The sequence below is a fragment of the Echinops telfairi genome, unplaced genomic scaffold, assembly GCF_000313985.2.
Source record: "Echinops telfairi isolate 266 unplaced genomic scaffold, ASM31398v2 ScPeMD7_5927;HRSCAF=6808, whole genome shotgun sequence".
Lineage (NCBI taxonomy): Eukaryota > Metazoa > Chordata > Mammalia > Afrosoricida > Tenrecidae > Echinops > Echinops telfairi.
Genome location: NW_022109827.1, coordinates 976,175 through 987,660, shown reverse-complemented (window position 1 = coordinate 987,660; position 11,486 = coordinate 976,175). Strand labels below are relative to the sequence as shown.

The 11,486-nt window shown below is 43.9% G+C and overlaps 1 protein-coding gene across 1 annotated transcript in view; it reads right to left on the bottom strand.

Moving 5' to 3' along the window:
• SEC24D (SEC24 homolog D, COPII coat complex component) overlaps positions 1 to 11,486 on the bottom strand; it is a 116,266-nt gene that overhangs the window by 83,214 nt on the left and 21,566 nt on the right. The window contains exons 4-8 of the mRNA XM_004715952.3: positions 10,580 to 10,728; positions 9,451 to 9,723; positions 8,592 to 8,722; positions 3,604 to 3,715; positions 2,487 to 2,614 (exon numbers count right to left, since the gene is read on the bottom strand). Coding sequence (XP_004716009.1) covers positions 2,487 to 2,614; positions 3,604 to 3,715; positions 8,592 to 8,722; positions 9,451 to 9,723; positions 10,580 to 10,728 — 793 coding nt within the window. The remainder of the gene's footprint in view (positions 1 to 2,486; positions 2,615 to 3,603; positions 3,716 to 8,591; positions 8,723 to 9,450; positions 9,724 to 10,579; positions 10,729 to 11,486) is intronic.

Sequence of the window (11,486 nt, the reverse complement as noted above, 5' to 3'; positions counted from 1 at the left end):
GACTGGCTCGTCTCTTCCTTGTGACCTTTCCGTAAGGGGATGTCCAATTGTCTACAGATGGCCTTTGGGTCTTCCACTCCGTCCTCCCCCTCATTCACATAGATAAGATTTTTTTGTCCTGGGTCTTGGATGCCATGCCTGATACCTGATCCCATTGATGCCTCATGATCACACAGGCTGGTATGCTTCTTCCATGTGGGCTTTGTTGCTTCTCAGCTAGATGGTCGCTTGCTTATCTTCAAGCCTTAAGACCCCAGGCACTATATCTTTTGATAGTCAGGCACCAACTCGCTGGCTGTCTTCGTCAGGAAGCTCCATGGAAAGCTACTCAGCATAACAGCGGCAAGCAAGGCGCCACTGACAGACGAGTAATCACTACACCTGAGGAGCCTTGGCTGGGAACCAAACCTGGGTCTCCCCAGCAGAAGAAAAGTGTATCACTGAACCACTAATGCCCTCAGTATAGCATGCCACAGCTGTTGCAAAGAATGAGACAGCTCTCTAAGTCACGACATGCCATGGAAGGAAAGTCAGATGTGGCAAGTGAAAAAAGGAAAGTGCAGGAGATGGTGGGTAATACACGACTACTTATCTATCTGCTTTGTGCAAGGATACAATGTGCTATATTATATATGCTTCCAGACTTCTGGAAGGAATCGCAAACAGCAGGTGAGGGTTGCATGTAACGGGGAGGAAACTCATTTTCTTTGTACGCTCTTCTTCAAATTCTTGAATGTTTACATTTTACTTACTTTGAACCAAATGATGCTTAAAAAAAGCACACAGCAATACTGAACATTGTGATAGACAGGAAGTCCGGATATAAAAATGTGCGTTAGGGAGGATCAACTCCCAACTGCTTTGAAAAGGATGACAGTACCAAGGCCTAGGTAGAATGGGAGAGAGAGATGGAATGAAACTCAACATCATGAAAAAGACCAGGCTTGAGGGTTGGAAGGGATTGGTGGAATCCCCAAGCCTATGGTCACTCTTTGAGTCTGGAAGTGAACTCACTCCTGTGGCTACATTTTCAGCCAAACCACAGATAGGCCTGCAAGAGGATAAATACTACCACTGAGGTGTGCCCACCTTAGAATAAGCGACCACTTTGGGATCAAGGGAGTGTATCTACCAAAGGACAAAGTTCCGAGTTTTCAGGGAAAATGAGGAATGGAGGCAGAAAACACAGGGAGGAGCTGGGAGGGGAGCTGTCACCTTGAGCGGATGGCAGCAGCATGCGGCAGGATGTGTATGAAGCACTGAATGCAGAACTGGCACTAAAAACACACTATGCTTCTACAGAGTCCTGGAATAGGCGGGGCTATATGTGCATCCGATCAGCCTTTGATTTAAAAAACAGAGAACATAGATCCAAGATGACGTTTATATTAGCAGGAGAAGATAGAGCCTTTTCCTTTAGAGCTGCAATGGGAATCCATGATTTGGCCTCACTTCTGGGATTCTGCATGGGATTACAGTCAAAGCTCCAGCCAGAAGAAAGGCTTGCCTTCATTTTGTACTTGACTGCCACAGTGTCTCTGTAGATATGTGGGTGTCCATTATTCGTCAGAAGAAGAGGTATAGTAGCAGTGGAGGGCTGAGTGAGGGTCTTTCTGAACCTTCTGATCACAATGCCCACTGCCAGCATCCTAATACCACTTACTTTAAACATACACCATTTCTTAATTCTGATTTCCACCCCGCAGCCCCCAGTCCATTTATCTATATATTGGGTATATCTTTCCAAGTTGGTACACACAGATCCTTGCCTTCTAATCATGCTGATTTAAGCAGAGGATTACACGCATTTTGGCCCAGTGATTATTAAAGCAGATGCAGTCGTGCCAAGGAGACAGTGATGGATTCCGTGGTAGAATTTTCACCTTTCATGTAGGAGAACCAAGTTCAATTGCCAACCAATGCACCTCGTGTGCAGTAGGTGGCAGCTTGTGTGTGATTGTGAGAGGGAACAGGTTTCAGGGGAACTTCCAGACTCAGCTGGACTAGGATAAAGGCCTGGTAGTCTAGTTATGAAATTCAGTTCATGACCATCTTGTGCATCACAATGGTCTGATCTGAAACTCCTCATGGGGAGTGGAGAAGGGTTTAGGGTTTTAGTCAACTGTGTATGGGATCACCATGAATGGGAGCTTTACCAGCAAGCACTTAATAGCAAATAATACCAAAGACCCTTATAACTATTATCTTGCTGCAATAAGACCTAGTTATGGTGGCCCTGAACCGGATCAGAAGGACCCTTAGCATGTGTCAATCTGTAACTTGACAAATTTTCTGTACTTACACCTTGTTACAACAAGGCAATGAGCAAATGGATGTACAGGTGGAAAGCCACAAGTATCTGCTTTCCTAAGAAATGGAAGAAGTTTCTGCATTGCATACACACATACTCTAGTGTTGTGAGAATAGTAGAGGACCATGCTTCATCACTGGTAGATTACCAAGTCACCGTTCATTAGGATTCTTACCTCATTGGAAGGAATCGTGGCAAAGGGTTTGATGACAGCAGCTAACGGAATCTGAGCTTGCTTAGCCATGTCCGACGTGCATGGGAAACAGTATGTTGTGCAGCGGATGTATCGAGGACTGGCATTGCCTGAAATGTTCAAGGGACGCACTTACAATTTGCTTACCAAACATCTTCCCTAAAATACTTAAATGCTTCAAAGGCTTGTCTTCAAAGGTTATTGATCTAGCTGCCTCCTTTTCAGAAAAATCACTAATCGGTACCCTCCTTGGCAATGAGAATTTTTGTACAGGGTAGGAACCTGCTTCTGCAGCGCCCTGCAGGGGGCAGCATTCCCCGCTGTGGGAAACACTGGGAGGATGTACTTGCTTAACCTGTAACATTTCCTTCACGATTTCTAAAAACAAGATGGCCTTGCGCAATTCTACCACCAAACACACACACAGTGTGACTTCCAATCCTCACATTGGCCCTGCAGAGCAGAGCACAACACCGAGGTGCTGAGAGGTCCCCACGCCACACAGGCTGGGACATGTTGCTGCACTACCACTGCGTCTGCTGTCTTCTTCTCCAGCACTCAAACCCCCGACTCCTGGCCTGCCCACTTCCCAGGTGTTATAAGTCAATTGAACCAAACGGAGCATGGACTGGAGTTCTGGGTGATGCTAATGATGAATGGCATAATTAGTAACCAAAAGATTGGCAGCTCAAACCCACCAGAGGCACCCCACAAGGCCAGGAGACCTGCCTCTGAAAGGTTAGAGCCATAACACCTGTAGGTTGTAGTCTGCACACACGGGTCAGCAAGAGTTGAAATTGCCCTGGCAACGGTTTAAATGGCTAGAGCATGAAGTAATTAAGGATGCAAATGAAGAATTTTCTTTACATGGCTAGTCTACTAGAAACACTCTTGTTCTCTATAGGCAGAGAAGAGAATTCGGTTAGCAGCATCTTCTTGGGACTTGAGATTTAAAAGGGAATTAGATCCATTCTCAGCTTTATGGAAGGTTCCTCCACCAGTGGTAGCACTTTTTAAGGGTATCTGTGAGCTTGCCACGGGGGAAAAAAAGGTCAAAAGTGTATAACCCTCAATCAGAAATAGAATGCAAAGCACATACCTTGGTCTTGTATCACAGAATCTGTAGTGACCAGGGGAGGAACCTGGCCTCTGGTGTTGGTGGCATAAACCTGTCCCCCTCTGGAGGCGATGTCATTCTCAATCACTTGGATCTGATAGAGAAGATGCCATACCAGGCGACAGTCGCGTCAGTGACGACACTTCCAAAATGACCCACCCAATCCATTTCCTCTCACATGATCCACACACAAACCAACAGGCAGATTCTAAATGCTTTCAGCTAATTTCAAATCAGATTGACACAGAGAATCCATCGTTTCTCCATTCCGTTTTTGTTCGTGGTCCCAAGTTCAGAGGAGGGTTTCCCCAGATTCTATTCTATGGTACTGGGCCTCTGGCCCAGACCCTGCAGTGAACTTTATTTTATTTCATTTCTTTATTGGGACCACAGGAATGCACGAAGAAAAGAGAAGAAAAAATTCTGATAGGAAAGAAAAATTCATTAACTTTTCAACATTTTTCACAATTGAAAAATAAACTCTGAAGGGCTAAAAACCATTAAAGTCAGAAGAAATAATTTACAATGTGTAACCTAGAAAACCTTTACCTTTTCTCATTAAATCCCTTTTAATCATTAATTTGACTTTTCAAGTTTCCCCCTACCCAACATTTTCAGTTCAATAAGCAAGGGGCATTAAGTACTACTCTATGAAGTTAACCTATTTTATAAAAACAAAAGGAGTAAAACTCTCTAATTTTGCCCTCTAATTTTGCAACACATTTCTCTTCTGAACATATTTATTACTGGATGACAAGAAAAAAAAATCTTTGGGTTGTAAATGCCTAGAAAGGAAAAGTGATCTAGCAGTTTGGAGGAAATATGAAAACATAAAACCATCCTAATAACTATGGTCCTCCTCCAGATCTCACTGTTAACCTCACTTCTCTACTTCATAGGACGCACATCAGCAAGTGAGGAAGTAGTAACACAAGGAAGAGGCGAGAGGGGGAAAAGAAGGGCATAAGAGGAGGGCATAAGAGGAGGAACGAGGAGGATAAACAAGGAAATTCAGACGAGAACAGGAAGCCCTGGGGAATATGGACAAGAGCTCTTATATTCCCACAGAAACTGCTCATGATGTGGTACCTGTCTTCCTCAAACTGAAACGTTACCTTCCCCGGGCCTCCTTCCCATCTTGTCCAGTGCACATCCCACTGGCACGGATAACACTGGTTTCAGAGAATGTTAAGCTATACATAGACTGAGCTAGCTCTAAATTCTACATTTCTGTCTTCCTAATTTCACAGGATTTAAGTCTTTATGGAATCAAGGCTATAGAAAATGCTACCTATGTAAGTACTATATATATAAAACACTCGAAGCACTTACTGATAAAGATCAAGGACTGCAGCCCTCAGTATAGCTTACATCTTAATGCAAACAAAACCCAAATCCTCACAACTAGAACAACATGTACGTAACATCATGCTAAATGGAGAAAAGATGGAAACTGCCAAAGGATTTCATCTGACTTGGATACACAAGCAAGGCTCATCGAAGCAGCAGGCAAGAAATCGTTTCATTAGGCAAGTCTGCTGCGCAAGACCTCTTTAAAGTGTTGATACCTAAGGATGTCACTTTGAGGACTAAGCCCAGTCATGCTCTCTTCAATGGCCTCCTATGCATGTGAAACTAGATAATGAATATGGAAGACTGAAGGACTGATGCTTCCGAATATTGGTGCTGGTGAAGACTGTGGAAAGCACCGTGGTCTGCCAGAACAAGCAAATCTATCTTGGGAGAAGTACATCAGGAAGCTCCTGTGAAGCAAGAACACTGTGGTAGTTACACAATCTCCTGTCAACTTGTGAAGGGGTGGAGTCTATCCTGTCAATCAGGTCACAGGCAATGAGGCCTCTGCTTGGGCATGGCCTTCTTCTGAGGATTCTGGGAACTCCTATCTTTCTCCCTGGAAGCGGGACACACCCACTCTCCCTGCTTTGTCTTCCTGCTGACAAGCCACGTGACATGATGCTGATGGAGCCAGAGCCCTGGAGTTGGAAGAGCCACGTGGAGACCCACGCCAGTGCTGAGATGCTTCCACCGTCACTGGATCCACAAGACTTTCTACCCACTGGACTGTAATCTTCCTGCATTCGGCAACATTGCATGTGTTGTGCGAGTCTGAAGAGCAATTTATAGACTGTGTCGGACAGATGGGCTAATATCAGACTAATGGACTTGAAGTGGACTGGGATGTATTCTTAATATACAATTACTCTGATATAAAGCTCTTTCTTGTGCACATATGAGGGTCTATGAATTTGTTTCTCTAGTCCACCCAGACTAACACAAACATGTTGTCAGAAGAGACCAGTCCCTGGAAAAGGACACCATGCTTGGTTTGGTAGAGGGGAAGTGAGGAAGAAGAAGACCCTCACGGTGGCTGCAGCAATGGGCTCAGCCATAGGACCGTTGTGAGGATGGCACAGGACCTGGCAGTGTTTTACGCTGGTGCACATGGGGTCACTCTGAGTAGAACCATCCCAGCGATGACAATATGACACAGATGGGAGTAAGAGCTGCCACAGAGACCAGCAAGTCAAAGAGTCAAAACCCTCTCCTTTCACACCGTAGGTTCATCTGGCTTACTCAAAATTGGAATAGTTTTTATTTGTCATCAAGATTTATTTTAATTGTTCCAACTAAGAGTCAGTTATGAAAGCCAGGCCAAAGTCACAATGACCTATACATGCTAAGTGTCAACAGTTCTCAGTCTTAAAATAGAGTGTATTTTAAGAGTAAGGATGTTGTATGAGCCCCTAATAAAATGTTTAAAAAAATAAAAATAAAAATAAATAAGGTTTAGGCTAAATAGTGGGGGGGAAAAAAGAGTAAGGATGTCACTCTTCAAAATGCTCGTTTTTTAAGCCAGTCATTTGCAGTTTAGAAAGCACTGTTCCCAAAGAAACAATGTTGTACAAGGTAATTACATGTCTAAATTACTCTACATCTTGGCTAGAACACCATCAAGAAGAGAGTGAAATAGTCTAACAGTTCTAGCAATTTTGAAAACTGCAAGTTAAATGCAAACCCTGGAAAACAGGGACCAGACATAAAAGAGGGAGCAGAAATTTCAAGAGCGATTTTGACTGGTTCAGTACTTAGTTTGATATTATGACAGTGATGCTGGATAATGCTAAAATTACCTCAACAATGTACAGATTTCTTTTTCTTTCAGAAGAAGATGCGTCACGGGAATGACTTCTATATTTAATTGCTATGCACAGAGTATTCTCGGTTCATAAAATAGAATGGAGGGAAAAAAGAAACCTGGAAAACGATTCTCTTGTGAAAAAGGAACAAGCATGAGGGAGACACCAAGGAGGAGTTTGGAAGGGTGGGCGTCAGGAAGAAAGGCTGCCTTGCGGCATTTCTTGCACTCTGAGGTGGTGAGAGAAAGGGGGGAATGCTTCTGAATGACCCTCTGTGGACTCAGAGTCCACAGAGTGTGGGCGGCAGTTTTGATGACAACACCCATTTGCTCAATTTCAAACATGGATAAGACAACCATGCAGAAGGGTTGTAATGGACACCTGACACATCAGGATGGGAGAACAACAAGAGTTCTACGAATGTGTTTCCATAGCCTCTGTCCCCAACTCCAGAAGTGTATTGTGGGCTTATCACCAATAAGAGTACAATAGATGATGAATCTCACTGTCCTTGAACTGATTCTGACTCATAGTGACCCTCGAGGGCAGGGCAGAACTGCCCCTGTGAGCTTCGGACACTGACCCTTTCCAGGAGTAGAAAGCTCTGGCTTTCTCCCGCAGAGCGGCTGACGGTTTTGAACTGCTGACTTTGCAGTTAGCAGCCCAGCTCGTCACCACTCTGCCCCCAGGGCTCAAGAGATAAATATTAAAGATAAACAGCTTTAGCAAACATGAATAAAAAAAGTACACTGCATATGAGCAGATTTAGAAGAATAGAGATTTTTTTCCTTTTGTGCTCAGGATATTTTATTTTATTACAAATGCAAGATTGTTTATCAGACATTCAAGGAGCAGCCTGAACAAGTTTCCTAACAGTAAAAAAAAAGCTCGATGTCAGGCTCTATGAAAGAAGACTTTATTTAGTTGGCTAAAGAATGCCACTTTGGTAAAAAAAATAAATAAAGAAAGAACCTGAACAGGCTCCATTTGGCATTGCTTGCTGTTTCATTACTTTCACGACAAAAATAGGTGCTGGATTGATATACAAGTATATTTTAATGACAGTATATACTGCGTAATATTTTAGTTGTTAATATTTATTTGCTCATTCAACAAATATCTGAATTCATACTATGTGTCGGATCGTGTTCTGGGTATTAGAGACATGGAGATAAAATCTCTGCCCTCAGCAAGCTGACACTGTAGGTCATAAGCACACAATGTATAGAACTGTGTGTTCTAGGTCAGGAAATGCTAAGTGCAGTGAATACGGAGTGGTGTGGATGGGGTAGCAGGGATCGACAATCAGGGTCTAAAAGAAGTGTGGAAATGAATTATGCCAGCTTCATCAAGACTTGGAATGGAATGGGTAGGTAGGGCAGGACCAAAAGGATTAGCCAAAAAATCCTATAAATTAAAAAGCAAGAGAAAGAGCATCAAGAATGACTCCCAGTATCTTCATAGGAGGAACTGGAAGGTGGAGGGTGAGATGCACACTGCAAGGAATAAGACTTGACTACTGTGAAATCTGAAGAAGCCCTAGTGGCATAATGGGTATGTGGTGGGTTGCCAACTGCCAAGGTCCGCTGTTCAAAGCCACCAGCTGTTCCATGAGAGAAAAACGAGGCTTTCTACTCCTGCAAAGATTGACAAGCCCGGAAACAGACAGTTCTTCTCTGTCCTGTAGGGTCACTATGAGTCTGAGTTGCCTCAATGGTAGTGAGACTGTGATAGTGAGGGGTTGCCTCTGGGAACAGTGAATGCAGGACAGTCTTCTGTCACTGGAACTGCTAAGCTTAGAGGAGCACTTACCGGGCTGGGGATGGCATCAGGATCCAACTTCTTCTGGGGCTGCGGGAGACCAGCCATCTGGGCAGGCCCTCCGGGGAAGCCTCCGGGGTAGCCAAGCTGTGGGCCTGCCATCTGAGCACCATAGTTGGCAGCTTGAAAACAGTTTTAAAAAAGAAATGACTCTAAATGTAAACTCCAGAGACAAGGGTCACGGAGAGCATCATATTGTATGTTTCATCTCATGAAATAAGTTCTGTTTCATTCTTTTACTAATTTAATTATTTAAGATATTTCCTTTCAACACGACCTATGGCATAGTATTTTCCATTGCTTCATAGGCATGTGAAAGTTGGCCATTGAATCAGGAAGACCAGAGAAGAATCCATGCATTTGAATTGTGGTGCTGGAGAAGAACACGGACAGAACCACGGAATGCTCAAGACAAACCTATCTGTCTTGGAAGCAGTATAGCCAGAGTGGTCCTTAGAAGGCAGGATGGCGAGACTTCGTCTTACATATTTTGGATGTTGTCAGGAGACACCAGGCCTTGGAGAAGGACATCATGCTTGGTAAAGTGGAGGAGAGGGAGGCCCTCAAGGAGCTGGAGGGACACAGTGGCTGCAACCATGGGCTCAAACACAGGAGCAGTTGTGAGGAGGGCGCAGGCCCAGGCAGGGGTTCATTCTGTTGTGCATTACGAACCGACTCGCTATCAGTGAACAAAAGAACAGTATTTCTACAGAAAGTTAGGTTTGACTATCTGTGGTTCTTTCTTTGTTGTTGCTTGATAAACTATTAAAAACCCACTCTTCCTTAAAAGTGATAGATGTGTACTAACATAGGGGCACAAACTACAACCAATGAGTCCTGACCACCTTACCCTGCTGTGGAGGATATCCAGTGCCCAGGGTCTGTCCTGGAAGAGGTGGCGGCTGGTAATGTGCATTCGGTGGGGCAGGCCCAGGAAGCCCATCTGGCCTGTGCGTCGGCGGAGACATGGGTGAGGGACCAGGGCCATTTAGCGCAGTGGGTGGTGGTGGGAGCACCTGAGATCCTGGCTGCAAGATGGACGGTGGTGGAGGCCGGGAAGGACCCGGGAGCGCTGCCGCTGGAGGTCCAGGGGGCCCCTGATTGGGGGCACCCATGCTTGAGCCTATGGGAGAGAGAATAAAAAATCACTGCATGCCCCATTTCTCAGTGTCCTGGCTCCTACAAGGTAAGGGGCGGGGGCACTTTGTTTTCCCTTCATAAGGTAAGAAGGGACCTTTCAGGATCATCTGTTTTGTCCCCAAATGAAATCTTCACTGAGAGAGTGGTACAAGAATTCGTTGGCTTTTGTTTTTGTTTTTTTAAATCTTGTCATTCTATTTTTCTGATGGGTTTTTTTACAAACCATTTTTAACAACTTTATTGATATATGAAGAATTGCTTGGTACAAAATGTAGAAAATTATGTAGGAGGGAATTTTATTACATTTCAAATATTCTCCAGTAACCCACATCCAATAAGGCATGTCCATCCTGTGCGGGAACTGGTCAGATGGACCATAGAGCTAGGTAGAAAAATCCAGAAATGGGCTATTCACATGATTTCTGCTCAGTGTCAAACTTGCTGGGAAGCCAGATTACATGTTCCTTTCTCTAAGCATGTGACATCGAGACACATCTTTGGAGACTATCCATTTTGAAATTAGTGGATGGTAGGAAATATGCTCAGGGGTTTTTAAAAAGACTTCAAAAGAGCAATTCTAAGCCCCCTTGACACATTCTTCTTCAAAAGAAATGGCTGACTATACTGCTAATTGCATTAGGGATGTCTCCGGCTCCTAGACTACAGGGTGCTTCTATTGATGAATATCTCAGTCCTGTGACTGGCTATTCTCCTATTATTCTCCTTACTGCCTCACGACACGAGTTTCCATGCTCCCCAGGACCTAAACACAGAACGAAAAGGCAATAGGAAGTAACAGGCATAAGGCAGCCAGTGAATATTAAAAATGGAACCTGTACCATAGTTGTTCATTTGCATGGCACTGAGCTGATTGCCCAGTTGGGTGACAGACGAAGTGGACCCAGGACTTGGATAAGCCGATGGTGTGGAAGCAGAATATGGTGGGTAGGAGGGAGCTGCGTTGTTGAGTGGTGGAGGGCCTGGAAATCTGAGCAAAGAGAACAGGGTGTTAAACAACATCATAGGATCGCATAAGCAAACGACAAAGGGTAATGTCGATAACCTGTCAAATGAAATAAGCACGAGGAAAACAATGTCCATACTGAATCTTCCATTGACCTGAATGGGAGCTCAGAATGACTCCCACAGCATCATCCCTGACTGTGCTCACATACGGAACCTGTCAAGTTAACAACATCAATAACCTTTTAACGTGAATAAAGAAGCTAATTTGGAAACAGATTTAGGAAGCCAAGCCCATGAAAGCCTTACCTGTATCAGAGTGGATGATGAACAGAAGATTAAAAAAACACACACACAATAAACATAAAAACCTTAAAATCCTTTGTGGTTGAATAGTTACTAGCATTCTCCTTATGTGATACCCACTTTCTAGAACAAAACATCACCTGCACTATAATTTGAGTGCTTGCACCGAACGACTCAGTAAGTGTTGAAACTGCTCACGCTTTCCAATCGAAACATGCCATCACCCTACATATGGTTTGAACTTACACGTTTCTTTTTCCTTGTTTGACATGAAACAAGCAGCCTTCCACAAGTTTCCCATGTGGTTCATTTGCCAAATGAGGCCCACACCTCCTATAGAGTCACATCATGACTTTTGATCAATTAAAAATTTTTTTTCATTTTACTAGGGACTCATACAACTCATCACAATCTGTACATACGTCATTTGTGTCCAGCACATTAGTACATGTTGACTTCATCATTCTTACAACACCC